Raw genomic sequence first — 18,247 nt, 5'->3', positions numbered from 1 at the left:
TGCTGAATTAAAAAAAAGTGCAGAAACATGAGTTTGATGCAAGAGTGTGCTGCAGAGGTGAAGGAGGAAGGCAGCTGGCAGGGATAAAACTAAGCAGACTGCCTACAGCGTTCTTCAGACAGGGCTGCCACTCTGGGGAGGAAACATTTGGAGTAGCTGACAAGAATAAAGGGAGGAATGGCAGAATTACCATCCCTGGGCAATAAACACGTGCCTGGCTGCCTTCGCTGCCTCCCGCAGCTCTGCTGCTTCACGGAGCGACACCCAACACTTCCAGTGTTTCCCCTGCCCCACCGACTAAGCCTTTTATCCTTGATCCCGCCACCAGGGCGGGAAACATCACTTTGTGGAAGGTGAATTGTTGGCTCTGGATGGATCCTGAGCACCCAGCTCCGCATGGCCGTGACGCTTCCCTTGGGATCACCCTTCCCCATGGGACAGGGGAACACGTCCCCTTCCCATCGTGCTGACACGAGCTGCTCTAGCAGCGTTTGGCCCCAATGCAAAAAATGCTGCCTGGGACATGGGGGCTATTCCTGTTGATTTTCAGTGCACTTTGACAATCTCGACTGTCCGTATGAGCGAGTCACCAGCAACGTCAGCTCAACGACATAAAAGGAGAGACTTCCAGCAGCTCGGAGAGGCACCGGGTAAGTCTGGTTTGAGCCAGTACCCATCTCAGCAGGGCAGCCCGGGTAAGTCGCTTGATGTTTCCATAGTCTGGTTCCTGTGCCTCAACACATGCTTTTGTGGGAGGAGTGTAGAGAAACCCACAATCATTAATGACTATTACTCCCCCACACACTAGAAATCTAAGGATTCTAGAAATCAAATCTTTTCTTACTAAAATGCTTTCTAAAAACCCTCCGACAGTATCTGAATGGCTACCTGCCGTCCTTCCGATTGCTTTGTTCAATTTTTTAGAAAAAACAGGGTCAGGTTCAGCGTAAGGGCTGAGCTGCTCTTCTATTTAAAGAAAACCCAGGACAACCAAACACTGGATTCTTTAGCACAATGCTACTCCACAAAAAGGAGATGGACAGACACATCCAAAGCCCAACGCTGCAAGCTCTGCTGTGCTTGATGTAATTACTAGGATGCCACAGCAGGAGGAAGGAGGCAATTACTAATAGGGGAGAAAAGCCTGTTAAGAAGCACTGGCTAAGCTCACAGAAAACTAATAAGAGACTAAGCCTCGGAAATGCTCCTGTGCTTGCAGGTAGAGTCTTTCTTCAGCCCCTCTCAGTGCCATGAGATGAAAAGCCTCCCCACCAGCAGCTGTGCGCAATTAGAGGGCAGGCTGTGCCTACAGAGCATGGGAGATTTGCGGCTGCCCCCCGTGCCACAAGCCTGCTCCAGTTTCTCCGGCTTTCTAACTACAGGCAGGGTCTCTAGAGAAACCTCTTTGCTTCCAGCTGGGCAAAGCTGACGCAAAAACTCACTGCCACATGGGAGAAGTATAAAATCAAGTATAGAGCGCTGGATAACTAGCTCAAATACCTAGCAGATAGTGACACAGGAGAACCAACGACACTGCCCCAAGCTTCGGGGTGGTTCCCTGCCGCCCTTGGACCCACAGCACTGATAGGAAAGAAAGTGCTTTCAGTGCATTTCTCAACACCTACTAATGTACTCCATAGACTTAATTCCTGCCATGCTGCTTTGCAGCGCGTTCCGACAAAGCATGGGTTTGACTGCGCGGCACGCTGGTCACCACCCCAGGACCAGCTGTAACGGACAGGAGAACTACTTCATTACCAACCACAAGAGCATACAGTGCTTTGCTGTCTAGCTTGAAGCGCCCTAGTCCTCAGTGGTAGAGGAGGACAGTCAGCAACAGCAGGAGCTATTGTTTGGAAGACCAGCTCTATACGCTGCTTTAAATGCCACGCAGCGTCTCAGAGCCCAGCCCCGAGCAGTCCCCTTTATGGCCCACCATCACTGGGAGGCATGTGCGTGGGGAAAGGCAGTCTTGAAAAGCAAACGCCTGCTCCTATCGTCTCCCAGACCCAGTGAAACAACCAATGCACAGTGCTTGGCTACTATTAAAAGAGAGCCCGACTGCTTAATTAATTGACCAGGCAGCTACATAAGACCTGCCTCCCCAGCCTTTGATCTTCGCCAGGGGTAGGTCGCAGTTGCTCCTCTGCAGAACACCAGTGCAGTTCAAGCCTGTCAGGTTTTGTTCTGTGGCTCCTGCAGATGCCTCCCATGCCATAACATCTACCAGGGATCATCATCTGACAGCACATGGCTACCACTGCTGCTTTTTTTCCAGACAGAACACGAAAATAGTGCTCTTCCTGCCTGCAGGCAACACAAAGCAGGCCCATCACCTTCCAGGATCAGAGCCTTGTTTTTACAAGGTTCCCGAAAGCTTTCTGGGCAAGCTCGTAGGCAGGACCTCTGCCGCGCAGCTGCGGTCCAGCAGGCAGCTCTGCGTGTCCTCAGAAGCACTTCCTATTCAAATAGGAGATAAGCTAATGCAGCCTCCGCGATGAAGCATCCTTATGATGCTTTTTGTTCTTGTACTTTTATCCGCCCAGGAAATCTCTGCTCAGAGGCAGCATGTTCAAACAGATCCTTTAAAAAAAAAAAAACCCTCAGAGATAACGGGGCCTTCCCCCCCCCCCCAACAATGGCAAGGATAAAGGGGGAGGATATGGGGGAGGGAGGAGTATGACATTAAAGAGAAAGAAAAAAATTTCCTATTGTCCTGGAACGCTTCTCCACATACTGATTCCATATGGAGCAAATACCAAGGGATATTTCTGTCACCAGACTGTCCAGAAAAGCAGAACTAACACACATTACTAAACAGTCCTAGTTCGATAACCCAGCTTTAAGGATCCCCTGTTCTTCTGCTCCACTGGCACTAGCTGACCTCCGAAAAAAATTATCCAGAACCCTTAATTACCAAGAACCAGTCACGCTAGAAACATATTTTCAACATATTCATTATTTACCGGTTAGCAATTCAAATGCTTTAACCGGATGCTCTAATAGGAGGAAAAAAGCCAAGTAGAGGTTGCCAGAGCTCCAGCAGAGCTGGAGGAAGGATATCTAGCGACTTCCATGTGTCTGCTGTCAAAAGGAAAAATGAGTTGAGAGCAATAGCACAGGTACATTAGCATAAGAAGCAGAAAGAGAATGACTAATAGGAAGAAGCTGAACACTCACTTGTGCTGCCTTATCTGCTGTATTGAAAATCTCTTGGCTGGGTCGTATTCAAGCATCCCTGAAAAGAAGGAAAAAAAGTCCAGGTGTGATCACAGATGCTCTCAGCCAAGTTGAAGACAGGAGGCATAAAGCTCTACCCTTCCCTCCCACCTCCCGCCCCCAGCAGTGACTGGCACGTCCAGTCCTCACGGCAGCCTCGGGAGCCTTTACCTCCAGGAAGAATCTGCTGCATCGGCCACAGGAAGCTCAGCACAAAATCCCAACTCCATTGCTGACTACCTGATCAAGTCTGTTCCTCAGTTTCCCCACCTGCAAAGTGGATATGACCTTTCCCTCCTCCACACTGCGGGGACAGAGGCTTGTGCAGCCCTGGATTGTATGTCCGAGCATGTCTCCAGGCAAAGAACATCAAGACTTTGCATTTCACAGATAATGCTACTGAACTTTCTCCATGGAAGAGCCAAAGCCTCAGGCATAGCATATATCCAGGTGCTCAGCATCCCAGAAACTCTAGTCTAGTGAAATTCTATTCTGGAAGTAAAGCTGGGGAGAACTGACAAAAACAAACAAACAAAAATCCTACTGTCCATCCTTTTGCCCAAGCCAGGAGTTTGGTTTCTGGCCTCATCAGCTGGGGTGGGGTGAGAAGAGCGGGGAGAGGAAAAGTAGCTCATCTGCATTGTCTTTAGGAGAGAGGGAGGTGGATTCCTTAAACAGACTCACAAGATGCCCGCTCTGCGCCACTGTCTTTAGAAAGCTTCACAACTCAACAGAAGGGAAGGAGCACATTTTGCCATATTCTTCAGAAACTAGCCTGAGGGACCCAACAGGTCTCAGCCAGCAGCATCCAAGATATTCTCCAATGAAGGTTCCAAGAATATATTCACCCAATGAATGTTAACAAAGTCTCAATCCATCCGTTACGAGGAGTTTTGCTTTAACTGGATGATACCCCCTTGTTGACTTGAAGCACTCGTGCTGTCGAGTCTTGCACAGGTAGCACCAAGAGTAAGGTTTTGGAAAGAGGCGAGAGAACGGGAGGACCCTGCCTCCAGCAACCAGAAGAAAAGAAAGGCTGGGGAGCAGAACAGACCGTCAAACAGGAGTTAAGAAAGTCAGGACAAGGCGCAAACGGTGCAGAGGCTGGGGAGAGCCAGCACAAGGACACAGTGAAAACACCGGGACAGGAGATAGAGTTGGATGGACACTTAGGAAGGGAGGTCTGGAAAGAGACATTGTAGTTCAAGTAGGAAGTTGCAAGGGCCGCGCAGACAAGTTTCTGCAGTACTGCTGAACAAAGGTAACGGAAGAGATAAATCACCAACAGCACAAGCGATAACAAAAGCTGATCCAGAACATCTTCCTTGTCAGTTCAGTTTGTGTCACATTACTAACAGTAATGAATATAAAGGTATAGCACCGAAGGACTGAAGTTATTTTCCCCCCAGAAACCAAAATACAGTTTGCCGTGGCAATTTGTAAAGGTTTATCGGTGCTGATGACAGCACTAATAGCTTTACGGCAGATGGGGTCACTACTGATCCACATGACATCACTACGAAGTAGGTTACAGAAACTCAGGAAGACGTCTCCAGGTTAGAGAAGGTCAAGTGCATCACGGGCATCTGGCCTCATGAACTCAAGGCACCGGAGTCTTCAGAGCCCAGCTCTCCAGAGCGCTTTAGGCAGAGCACACCGGAAACTTATGCTTGCCTTGCCGAGACCATGAAACCCACCATCCAGCTATACTAGAGTGACATGGCTGAGCTTGACTGGAGCTACAGCAACAGCTCCCTGCTCAAGAGCTCTAAACCTTGAGAGCAGTTCCTTCTCTCTGGTAGCTTCTCCCCTGAACAGGTTAAAGCCCTACAAACGAACAGCCCAGGCTGCAGCCACTGACCATAACCACACGTGGCAGGAGGTGACTAATGCCAGAGAGAATGCCAGAAGCTGAAGGGCTCAGCTGCGAGGTCTGCTACTGAGGACCACCACTGGAAGTGTATTTTGAGATGGTCTCACAGCGAGGGCGAGCGAAGGGAAGATACGGTTGAACCGTCTTCACCAGAGAAGGGATCTGATCCTGAACCTTGCTGTCCTGCAAAGTGCTGCAACGCTTGTAACACAACATTTGGGTGTTTCTGCAGGGCTAACTCCAAGCTGTTTCCTCACCTTAGCCATTGCTAGTGAACTGATGCTGGAGAAAACTCTCCTTTTTCCAGTGGGTACTAGAAAACAAACTGCCTTACATTTAAAAAAAATAATTATCAGTTTAACACTGAACACAGCCTTTATCAGGGACTTTCTCCACAAGGGTCCTTGCAACGTGCGTTCCTCCTTTCTTCTGTACTCCAGCGTGTGTCCGTAGCCGACCCTGCAGCCTTCTCGGAATCCCGGAGCAGCTGAGGCTGGAAGCGACCTCTGGGGATCACCTAGCGCAACCCTCTTGCTCAAAGCAGACTCAGCTTGCCCAGGACTGCGACCAGTTGTGTTTCCAACACCTCTGAGGACGGAAACTCTACAACCCTGCTCTGCAGCCTGTGCCAGTGCTCACCCATCTTTGCAGTAAAGGGCTTTTCTCATGTTCAGACATTATTTCTCCTCACCTTACAAGAAAAGAAGTAATAACTGGAAAACAAGTTGGGAAGGTCGTTCAGAGAAAAAAATCCCCCACCTAATTAAATGACCTATTAATAAGATTATTAGACATTAGTTTCACAGCTGAGCTGCCCACATGTTGGCTTTTTAAAAAAAAAGAAAAAAAAAGAAATAGGACTGCAAAGAGATCTTAGATGAAGTCTAGGGGACATCAAAGCATGTGCTGCCTGGGTTATCTTATTCATGTAAACAGGAACAGGTAAGTCAGGACACCCCCACCCCCCCCATTTAAAGACTACATTTCAAAGTGGTTTTGGAATCCAGCTTGCTATCATCGAGTTCAGAATAAACTTCTGCACATCCAAGCAGACACCACTAGAAACTCTTCACAGAAATCCGAAGTGCAGTGGGACTGTCTCGCGGCTCCTGCGCGTTCACTTTGGGATGAGCTTCACCAGGGCACTGCAGAAGAGGAGCTGGAGCACCCTCATAAGCAGCTCGCTCTGACCAAAGGGAAAAATAAACATGCAGCAATCCAAATACTGTTTAAGGAATGACAAGGCTCACAGAGAAATTTAAGGCGTTTACCAGATAAAACTGGTACACGCAGAGGATAAAGTTCCCCGATAAGTTATTAAAAGAGGCGCAACAGCACCAGTTACAAATAGCTATGGCGCAGAGCGCTGCATGGTTCTCAAGCAATGAAAAGGCATAAAGAAGATAATTGAGAAAAAAGAATATTTACTTTAATGAAAACAGACCGTATTTTGGGCAATGTTTGAAAGAAAATGGAAAGTCCAATCACCGAAAACGTACATTCACGCATTCAGCTCTGAGTCACTCACGGCAGCTCTGTGGCTGAGGTCCTGTACCGAAAGGAGACTTCATCAAGGCAAAACATCATGTACTATTCACCAGTCAAGTCATCTAAGAGCGTCTGCCCACAGGAACCACACATACTCTCTACCATTTACGGTAAAGATTTCCACGCAGTTTATCCGCGAGCAGAGATGAGACACATTGGAACAGGGCGATTCCTCAGGAGGACGCCTGACTCGCAAACCTCTGCTCCCACGGTATTTCAGAAGGATTCGCGGTGCCCATACATGGCGTACTGTGCCCATCGCGGCACAGTGGCACTCTCAGACCCCTTTTCAGATTATGTCAAGTGGCAATCCGGAAACTGGAGACTACGAACCTGTCTTGAGCTCCTTACAGACTCCAGCCCACACACTCCAATAATCCTGAACAAACACAGCACTGTATCACGGGGTAGAACATCTAGTTTTTAGCAGACAGCACAATCTTAGGTGTGTCATTTGAGAAGCAGGAAGAAATCCGGCAGCGGGAGTCAGCGAACTCAGCCTGGATTTTACTTCAGCCTCCAACTCATATCAACGTTTAAAACAACCCATATAAAACCGGTGTAAGTCCAATCTGTAAAATGAGACAGGACTTCTCCCCTCTCCTTCATCCTCCCCAAGCACAGCTGGGCGTTCTGACCATGAACTCCCTCTGCAGGCAAACCTCGAGCCTTTGATCAAACACACGCGGAAGACTCGCCGCTGGCCGGGTGACAGCCACCAGCCTGCCTGGCTGTGGGCGCCGGGGACTCCCTGCCACTACACAATTAAAGCATCCCACTGTCACCAGGATGCACATCCTCTCACCATCCCTGTACCGAAAGGTCACGGCAGTGATACAGACGCGAGAAACCAAAACGCTGAGGAACTAACCAACTCGTGCCTGGTCGTAGAGTCTGTAGCAGAGCCTGGAAAGAAATCCATATGCTTAACGCAGAGACTGCAGTCTCAAAGCTTTCTCTTTCGGTAAAAGTATATTAGAAAAGGAGAGAGAAAAGCTGACCTTGTGCATTTTTCTTGTCCAGAAGCAAACTGCACACAAGTTGATAAGTCATGTGCAGATGGTGACAGAAGAACCTTAAAGCTATTTATAAATGCTTTTTCCACTCTGACACATCTTTACTGACTGTACCCACAGAGGCCAGAACAGTGCTAGCCCTTCTCTTTTCCACCAGTGAAGAGTATAAATAAAGCTTCATCCCTGATTAGGGAGACAAAAAGAGGAGCAGCATCCCAACTAATCTGTTGAAATACACTGTCATGCAAGTCTCTTTACAGTTCAAATATCACAGAAGCTTTAAGTCCTCTAAAATTCTGCTTCATCTGGAAAGAGGAACAAAGAAATAAAAAACAAGGTCAAGGAGGGGGGAGAGTAAAAAACACATTTAAAAAAGTAGTCAACAGAAGAACAGGGAAAAAAAACAACTTAAAAAAAAAAAGCGTATTCTAGAGTTTGCTTCACAGCCAGACCGGTACTGTGGTCACCACAGCACTTAGAGCCACAGAGGAAACAAGCACTTTGCAGCACACTGAATTCTTCCTTACAATAAAACCAGAACAAATGCTTGCAGCACTGCAGAGTGCTTTAAGAGTCTTTTAAAAGCAATGCAAAGGCGAAACAAAGTCTCTAGTGAGATAGAGCCGAGCTGTGGGTGTCTGCACTGCTCATATAAAAGCATCAGCCAGCCATTGACAGCATCTGATGTGCAGGCTTTTGATTCAGCTTCAACCTGCCGCAGGAGGAGCACGCACCTACCAGGAAATGCAGATGTTCTGGAGCAAAAGCATGAACTAAATAAAGCATTCGGGTTTCATCACCATAGCTACGTAGTAGCACCACGTAGCTCAGCCTTGCTCTCTGCTGGGCTGTGGGGATGCTCAGGCCTCCGCCGCGCCGAGGGACCCGGGGCAGTCCCACTCCGTAATTCAGTCCCCTCAGGTCCACCAGAAAAATCAAAGCGTGTCAAGCCAAACAAGGATAACATCAGGAGTTCTTGCCAGCTTTTAGGGTGTAACGAGTGCATGCAACAGGATGAGGGCTGGGAGAGTGTTCTCAGGTGGGACGGAGGGAGAACAGAAAAAGAAATCCTTAGGGCTTCCCACCTCCCTGGAAGAAAGGGTCCAATTTGAGAGACACAGACATCTCCCCTGGGCAACTCCTCCGCCTGCCAAACGTGCTCGACTTGCATCTCTAGTGTTCAAACACAGAAGGGGTGAAGAGAGACAGCAGGCAGGATGAAGGAAGCAACGCAGGCTGGAGAGATGGACGGTTTTGGACAAAGGGCATCAGGTGCAAGGCCCCTCCGTTTAAGATGGGGCAGAAGGAAGAGCAGGAGATTCTGACTCCAGGTCTCATCCAGGGGATGGAAAGAGAACCAAAAAGGGAGTTACTCTGCTAATGAAGCATAAGATTTTAAGCTATCAATATCCCCAGGACAAGAAAAGAGAAACAACCGCCAAACTCATCTTCCCCGGGGGCCAACACTAAGTGCAGCTGAGAGGCTCATCACAAGCCTCAAATGATTTCTGTGGGATGCTTCAGGAGACCGGCGGCCCGTCTAGATGGACCACGGGATGGACTCCATTTGGGTGATTCCCAAGCTCATAAAAAAGGCTGTGTTTTGCGCCAGCGTTCACAAATCAAATGCCACATGTAGATCAGGACACGGTTCCCCGGGGCAGGCGGACGCGACGTGAGACACACGCACCCGTCAGGAGTGCTGGGCTGTGAGCGGCAGCCGCGTCAGTCCCCGCAGAACGGCCGCGCTACCAACTGTGCTCAGTGCAGTTGGAAGCTGTGCCTGATGCAATGCTTTCCGAAAGCTGTTAAAGCTAGTTCATGCTTTTTGAAACACATGGAAATAACTTATTTCATAATCAGCATGGGGCCAGCGAAGCTAAAATAGTCTCCTCTGAGTGGGCTCGCAGGGCTCTGGCAGCTCCTCGGCGGCGGGGGGCCGAGGGGAGCCCCGGCGGAGGCAGCGGCAGGCAGAGCTCGGACAGACAGGACACAGCACGGGACACAGCCCCCGAGTTAGCGATAACCCCCGTGTTACCAGCAGACCTGCCGATGGGAGGAAGGGAACCTGAGCTCTGCTCGGTGCCCCACAGCCCTTCACCCACACTAACCTCCCGACCCCGGCAAGCACAAGAACCAGAAAAATAAGCTTGAAAGAAGAGAGCAGCATTTCATATTTGAGGTCTGACCTTTCACAAACAGCTGAAGACAAAGAAAAGCGAGCAAACCCGCGCAGAGGGCTGGGGAGCACTGCGACAGCGGTGTGGCAGCGGGAACTCCGGCCAGGACCTCCCACCCGCTGGAATCGCATCCTCTCTGCTGCCAAACGGGCACCGCCAGGTTGGCCGCTGGGCACAGCACAACCGCTGCCCTGACTATTCAGCTTTCAAAAGTAGAGACTGTTCAACACTAAACCTCTATTGCAATAAGTGACAGCAACAAAAAACCCACCCAAATGAAACCCACAACCCTCTCCTTCCACCCAGAAAGCGCTACTCCTATTTCTACCGCAGCCCTGCTGTGGAAGCAGGCACCTGGCGCTTTGCTCCAATATCCTTACGACTTTACATTTTGGGGGAAGGAGACGACAATGGGGACTGAAGTAAAAAAATTCAGAGCAGAGGCTGATGAGGAAGGACAGCAGAACCTGAGTACTCAGTATTTCACGTTATAGAAACCTTGGGCAAGGAATTTAATTGAGTGTTCTCACTTGCAAAACCCACATCAATGCCACGATGCCGTTTTAAATTTAATCTCTCGTGGGCTTTCTCTTTAGGTCTAAAAGCTTTCCAGAGCACAAGAAACAATGTAAAAACCAGTTCTATAAAGAGTAGTGACTGCAACCCATCCAGGGTTTAGTGTACCTCAGGAAAACATCAGCTTTAAAGATCTTTCAAAGTCTTATCATAAGGTTCATAAGCATAACCTCCCTTCCTAACAGGATCCCGTATCTCCACAGGATCTGTGGAATGAAGCTCGCCCCTGGCACTACGCAAGCCGAGCATTTGTTGCACCTACAGAGTTTACCCATCCCTTGAGAGTCAGTTGGGAGACTCACCTCTCAACAAGTCTGAGAGCGGAGGACCACAATCCTCTGGAATTGTGTAGTCACCTTTCCCGATGTTTTCAAATAATTTATAGATATTATCCCCTTCAAAGGGGTATAGACCCGTTGTAATGTTGTATCTGTAAAGGCAGAAGGAGAAGCTGTATGAGAAAAAGCACAGAGCAGGTGCTCAGCACTTCTGTGACTATGTAAACCAAAAGAAGCCAAGAGGAAACTAAAAGATGAATATTTGACAGTATTTGGAATGCCTCCTCAAACTTAGCCTTCCTTTATCGCAGCCTCTTCATTCACATGAGTCAAAACCACCAAGACATCTCCCTGACAGACTGGGATGGAAGCAACTTAAAAATAAATACTAGAGATATTTGTGGTTTCTATTATTACGGTAGCTGTGCATCTCTGATGTTGAGAAACGGCTGGCAGAGTTACTCACTGAGAGTAACCATTACTTTCTTCAGGATTACAAGCACTTTGGGGAACACACACCCATCCAAAGGGGCGATCAACACACATACACCCTCCCTGCTCCCCCCAGCGACACAGAGAAGAGCAGTGACGACAGCAGATAGCACAAAACCGAGCTATTTGGGGGCTTGGTAATTTTTTAAGTGCAATGCCTGGATGCTGCACGGGCACTTACAGCGTGACCCCTGCGGACCAGATGTCTACTTTAAAGCCTGAAAAGGTGTCAAGGCCATTGGCAATTTCTGGTGGCTGGAATGCTGGCGACCCTTGGCTCGTTCTGCACGTGTCATCCTCTGCAAAGGGATGCAATGCCTGCAGCAGAAGAGACCCGTTAGTTTCAAACTTTCAAGGCAGACAAATTGTAAACTGTTAGAAAAGTTTCACCTGGGGGAAAAAGGGGGAAAATTCTGCTACTGAACATCTACTTACATATCATGAGAACATGCCACTACAGCAACTACGCGCCAACAGTGACAGTTCTTGCACCTCTCCTACCTAGCTAAGACAGTCTTCATCTAATAAGGAGGATACGGTTACATAGTTTATCACCATTTCACCAGACTTTTGGTTTGTCTAAGAAGATGTCTTCCCCTATATACTTCCCGGATGGAAGTTTCAGGCTGTTGTCAGCAAAAGCATTTTGCCAATTGCAATAAATACTCAGAGTCACTCTAGAGCACTCTGCAAGTTTAACAGAACAAAAGCCTAAATGCGCAATAAATCGACACCACAAAGGTGACCTAAATCTAGAACGTCACGCTTCCCACATTCCCAACTTTGCTGCACTTCTCACATACCTCTGCTACTCCTAAATCGGATATTTTTAGTGTCCCATTGGTTGTTAGCAGGAGGTTCCCCGGTTTTATATCCTTGTGGACAATCCCTTGGCTGTGCAAGTATTCTAAGCCGTCTATAAGCTGACAAAAGTACCTGCAGCAAGAGAGGAACAAAAGTCAAGCACTTCCATAGAGTACGACTAAATGAACTACTGATAATACATTAAGCAAAGAGTGCTGTCGTTGGACACAAGTCAGAAATACATTTACATTTGATGAGGACCTTGAGATCGAACTGTGGCGTGTAAGAAATGGCGCTTAATCTTCCGACAAAGGCAGAAGTTACCTGGCAGAGCTCTGCAGCAGCGCGCTAACCACTTCAGACCCAGGGCTCCTCCACACCAAAGCCCTCTTCACAAGTCTGCGTATTTTGTAAGAGCTGAGCACCACACTGGCACAGACCTGATAGCCAATTCTGACACCTGCTTTAGTCTAGGCCAAGTTACGCTAACACGTTTCCTTCAGCCAGCAGAAAGGAGCGTTTGGCTGTACTTACGGTCGGAGACTATGGGCAGGCCAGTACTGTAACATAACAAGCATTGCACACTGGCAGCCCGGCAGCAATTGCACATGCATGTTTTTTATCTCATAACATCCAGAAATAACACCTGACTCAATGTGCCTGTATTTCACTTAGGCTACCTGTAACCTCAGACACCTTTTTTTAAACAAAATGAAAATATGACCATAAAATTCTGTAGTTACTGGTCTGCACTGATTTGATATACACAGCAATCTTCTTGCATCTATTTCCAGGATTCTAAGGTTGCTTCACTTGCAGAGTGAAAGGGGCTTCTGCTTATCCTATCTACTAACTAAACAAGCTAACAGATCATGTTGGATATTGCCAATCCTTAATCCATCCAAAGACCTTTAATCCTTTTTCTGACACCGAACTGTATGGCTTGCCCCCATTTAGACAGGGTAAGTCCTCGTGGATTCCTCCACTGCGCCATCCTCGCTGAACGTCGGAGCCGTAGGAAAGGGGCCAGGACGGGTTGTCATGTATCTTGTGATACAAAACAAAAGTAACAGAAGATTCAATAGAAAGATGTTTTTTCTTCCCAGATTCTAATGGCTGTTCCTGCCACCACTTCATCAGTTTTTCATTTTTCCAATGGATGTAAAAGATGCAGTTATTACACAAAGCCAGTTTTACTTTAAAGTGCAGCCAGCAGTCGCAGCAACAGAGTAGAACATGCTCTTGAATTCAAGAGACCACAGTGGTGAGAGGCTAAGGCAGCTAAGGAACAGAACTGTACTTACCCGTGAGCCTGAAAAACTGGAAACCTCTTTTCTGGGACACTGTCCAGCATCTCCTGCATCCCACACACACAGTACTCCATCACCATATACGTGAAGGCAGAGTTAAGGAAGCTTCAAGGTTAAACACTTCTCAGGCAAATGCCGTGCCAGGACTGCAGCCCCATTCCAGTACAACTGGAGAGGTGCCGCACAGGCAGTCCTGTTCCCTGGTACACACGCAGCGGAGAGACAGAGCCGGAGCTGTGCTGCACCTCCCAAGGAAGCCACCCTCCTCCAACTGCCTAACAGGAGGGGGCAAAGAACGCCCAGAAGATTCTGCTGCTTAATGACCAGCTGCAACTCAGACCTGAAACAGGATGCAAACTCCACAGAAACTAAGCTGGAGATCTCACAAGCATGACAGAGACAGGATAATGTTCCGAGGCGGCTACAAAAAGTTAGGACCCCCCTGGCAGAAGAGCTGTAGGCTGCAGCATATTCTCCAGTAGCCTGGCTGCTCTGCACTTGACGCCAGTGTCAGCGCCCATCACCTTCGCCAAAGTTTCTATTATTCTTAATTTCCTGTCCCAAACCAGTACAGCTGTATGCAGTACTTACAGCCGCTGCCTACCCCCCCATCCCCACGGCAGTATTTCAGTAGCAGGAGAAAGGATCCCTAGACAGCTGGAAAGCTTTTTTGAAACTGCATGGGTTAAAAAAAAAGTGATGACAGAATGCCAAGGACTGGTGGCACTTTTTAGCATTTGTTCCCTTGCAGCATATTCTGGTTTTCATCTCCTCAAGCTTTAACGTTGGGGCCAAACAATGGAAACTACACAAGTGCCTAAAGCAGTAATTGCCTCTGGTTTCCTCCTCTCCTCGCGAGGGGCTTGCACGAACAGACCCTGAGACATCTGGTGGCTTTGCCAAGGGAGTGCACCTTCAAGATAAAGAGCAGAGAAAAAGCACTGTCGGGTGGCCCAGGTTCTCCAGTAACAAAGCTTTTCTTTGGTCACTCTAATTATTCCTGGCAGATGCCTTCTTAGCCTAAGCCTAAAATAAGTTGCTTATGTCCCAGGATGCCACCTTAACTCTTGAGGCAGGAGCGGCTAAAGGGATGACCTGTGCTTTAAGTGGGATCTGTGCTAGAGATTGTGTTGCCCTTTTGCAGCACATTCTATCCAGGAGCTCAAAACACTGCGCAAACTCATTAAATTAGTGCTACATTCCCCATACGAGCTGCTCTTCAGAGGGACATTAAAATACTGTAAGATTTTAAGACGGGCACAATGCCACCCAGTCAGTCAGTAGAAGCAAGAATAGCAGGAAGAGCTCCCAAAATTCATTCCTACCGCTTCTTACTCTGGAAGAAATCCGTGAACTACTTATATCACAGTGATGTGGAAGACATCAACTCTCCCACCTTCAAGAGAATAATACTAACAGTAGATTATACAGACTAGCTCCCGGGAAGCAAAACCCAGCGCTCGTTCTCATCTACAGAGGACAGCCTGGTTTCGGTTTCATTAGCTGCCAGACTGTTTTTCACCCCTTCTTTTGTAACTGATCCCTCTCTGGTTGATCAGCCAGATTAGAGCACAAACTTTCAGGCTGGAGCAGATCTATTACAGGTGCCCCAAGAAGACTGAGGCTCTCAATTCTTCTAATCAATAGGGTTCTGCTCCCACGCACAACCGCACACACTGGTAACAGAAGCTGTCAGAGAGGGTGCCAGCTGGGACGCTGCTTATTGAACTGGGTTTATTTTCTGCCTGGATTAGTTCTCCATTCATCACCCGCTCTGCATTCCCAGCCACAGCAGGTCATCAAAGCAGCCCATTAAACACTAAGCGTAGTTGATATTTTTAATCCAGTCGTCACAGCTTTCCCTTTGCCCAAGAAAATCATTGAAGGCTTTGACTAGGCAGGTACGTTGTTAAAACACTATCTTCCCAAGCATAAACATCGCCGAAGCCTGCAGTTCGCTTCCATCAGCAAGAGAAAACCCAGGTGAGAACAGAATCCTTCCTTCGTCCACAACCCAATTTCAAATGCCACAATGGTCATTCTGGAAATGAGGACTTTCTTTTTATTAGTGAGGGGGAAGTTGACATCCCGCCCCTATACCCCACTCAACTTCCATCTGGCATTGCGTCCTGTAAGGCACCAGTACGGGCATGTGCACGGCTACAGAGCGAGATGAGTACGGGACCCGACCTACAGAGAAGGCAGCCCAAAAGAGAAAGTTACTTTTCAGCTGGATCTGTTCCCAAACCTGTTTACCATGCGGCTGCACAAGCGTTTGTACTGCCACATCCTCAGACATGCTGCACAGGCACCGGCAGTGCCAAGGAGAAGCTGGAGAAAGGTTAAGCAAGAACATGACCGTGGATGAGTTCCTGCTCCCAGCCCCAGTGACACAACAAACTTCTCCAGTTATTGCCACTCACGTGCACAGAGTAAGCACTTAGAGAAATAAACATTCTAAAAGCGTAGAAAGAGATAAAAATAGTGAAATCAGCCTATACTTGCAAGGGGAAAGTACTGAAAAACAATGTGTTCTTTTTCAAACACTACTGTTGAGAAAGTAAAGCAAGGAACATCCTTCCTGGCTGCGAGAGGTCACGTTTCTGAATGACCATTTTGGGTTGTCATCACCTGTTACCAACACACGAGGTCTCTCTCGGGCTCTTTTTCCCCATGCTTCTCCTTCAGCAGCCCAGCTTCTTATTAATTAAACGCTATCTTTCTATAGGCAGTAATTGAATTGCAATCCCTTCAGTCTGTTAAGGCTACAAAACACAAGCAAAAATCGTCATGCTTTTTCTATACTAATGATTTGGTGGCAGAATATTTGTTCTAATTAAAGCACACAATTAAATTACCCATTTTCTGAAGTACTGTAATTGGAAGACAGTATTTAGAAAACACTGTCAAAAATAAAAGCACCCATTTATAACATGTACTCCAGCAGATCAGCTCAATAAACTTACAAACTGGTTGAAGTCAAAGTGCACGTTAAGTGTGGCAGACTCGTTAGAAATCCAGCTGCTCACTCGCAAGTTAAGGCGTGTAATCGCGGCGGTTAGTGGCTGTGCGTGCTTGGGGGACACAGTGCACTGGAGTAACATGTTCACGTCTGAAAGACGCACCGAGATCACAAGCCACAGCTTTGGTTCAAGAATGGAACGGTTGACTCTCAGGAAGCCGGGCTGTAGATCCCAGGAGCAGCGCGTTCTCAATCTCTCACGACTGTTACAAGCTTTGGGTCACTTAAAGCACTACCACAAGGGACTTTCACACAAACAACAGACCAGAGGCGCCTTGGGCAGGCTCGGGAGCTCATCTGGGCTTGTTACGGGTAACCAGCAGCAAGGCAGACCGGCCGCCCCGGGAAAGGCAGCGCTGCAGCAGTACAGACCCTCCGACGGGAGGGAGAGCTGCAGGCACCGGATGCCAGCAAACGAGCAGATTTTTTTCTTCGGATGGAAAGAAAAAATACCTAACCCGTTGCCAAGGACTTAAAGGAAAAAGCATTACAAAAATTGATTTCACATAGCATAGACAATAAAAGGTTCATCTTCAGGGAAAAAAAAAGCACTAACACACACCACAGCCAGGGCGGGAGGTTGGAAACAACGGACCCACAGCACTTTTTTCATCTCTGAGCTGCTGAGTTTCATCTCTGAGGTCGCGCTATAAAACACAGTACTCGAGGGTCAGTTCTCCCCACCCCAGCCCTGCATCTGTAACCTGGGGACAATATTTCATTTCCTAACTGGGAAGCTGGGAAACTTAAGAAAATGTACTCGTGTGGAAAGTATTCCAGACATGCAGCATGTTTAATACCAGTGAAAGCAATTTTAAGCTTAAGAAACATTCAAAAGGGCCTTAACAAAAGCAGAACTATAATGATTCAGCACTATACCAGGGAACAACAGGAATTCAAACCTTATTAACAACTGCATGAAAAAAGGATATATTTTCTGCTTCTCTTCATTGTATAACACATCTACCAACTGGATAACATTTTTGTGCCGTAATCGTCGCAGGAGCTGAATTTCCCTGCAGGAAGAGAAAAGGAAAAAGTTAAGTTTAAAAAGCCCGTTTCCTTAGTATAGCATGAAATTAATGTTTTCTAAATCACATGGATTTTAAAGGCACTTCAAACCACGTTAGTCCAAGCTGCTTCACCTACCACTACTTACGCATGCTGTTTGACAGAAGGCCTTGTGTGTTCTTGAATTCATTAGTCCAAGGTTAGACCATGAAAATACTTACTGGTCACCGACGAGGACTATGAACAAGTGCCCTTTCAGTGGACACTACACAGCCAGTCGGTCTTCCCTGGGCAGGAATTTTAGTCCATTGGTAAACAACAGCAGGAGGACTACTCTCAAGGAGCAACCTGCCTTTGTGCCACACATGAAACTGGTCACAAGAATGCCCTGTGCCAACACTTTGGTGACGTTCCATGCAGGGTATTACTTCTGCTAATAGAAAGTTTTATTCTGCACTCCAGTGTAAGCTTTATTCCGGTTTTACCCATAAAACCTGTGCAGTGCTCCCCTCGAGCTATTCGACCGGCCGACAGCCGAACGGCCCCATTCGGAGTGAGCAGGAATAAGACAATGGCAAGCTCCATCAGAAGAAGAGCATCAAGCTGAGCCAACCCAGGGAAAACCACTCCTGGTGAGATCCTGCTGGACCCTCAGACACCAGCTGCGAAGAGAAAGCAGCCTGAGGACACCCTCCGCAAAGCCCCTGCCTCCACGGGCGACACTGGCCCTGCAAGAGCCTGGTGCGGCAACCAACCCTCCTCCTCCTCCTCCCCCCACCTCCCCCATACAAGAGGGGTCTGCAGTGTCCCCTGTGGTCCCCTTCTCGGCTCGTGTCCTTCCCCATGGCCCTGGGCACCCACCTCGCCGTTCCCAGGTAAAGCTAGCGCTGGCAGAGGAAAGCTATGGCTGGAACTGAA

General features: G+C 48.0%; 1 protein-coding gene across 1 annotated transcript in view; it reads right to left on the bottom strand.

Annotated features, from left to right (window-relative positions):
* The window catches only part of STK11 (serine/threonine kinase 11), a 43,033-nt gene that overhangs the window by 15,079 nt on the left and 9,707 nt on the right, over window positions 1-18,247 (bottom strand). The window contains exons 2-7 of the mRNA XM_009885827.1: window positions 17,251-17,334; window positions 13,291-13,380; window positions 11,986-12,118; window positions 11,364-11,500; window positions 10,715-10,842; window positions 3,181-3,238 (exon numbers count right to left, since the gene is read on the bottom strand). Of these exons, the coding sequence (XP_009884129.1) occupies window positions 3,181-3,238; window positions 10,715-10,842; window positions 11,364-11,500; window positions 11,986-12,118; window positions 13,291-13,380; window positions 17,251-17,334 (630 nt within the window). The remainder of the gene's footprint in view (window positions 1-3,180; window positions 3,239-10,714; window positions 10,843-11,363; window positions 11,501-11,985; window positions 12,119-13,290; window positions 13,381-17,250; window positions 17,335-18,247) is intronic.

This window comes from Charadrius vociferus, unplaced genomic scaffold (assembly GCF_000708025.1).
Source record: "Charadrius vociferus isolate BGI_N301 unplaced genomic scaffold, ASM70802v2 scaffold525, whole genome shotgun sequence".
NCBI classification, from domain to species: domain Eukaryota; kingdom Metazoa; phylum Chordata; class Aves; order Charadriiformes; family Charadriidae; genus Charadrius; species Charadrius vociferus.
The sequence above is the reverse complement of the archived record's forward strand: the minus strand, read 5'-3'. Positions and strand labels throughout refer to the sequence as shown.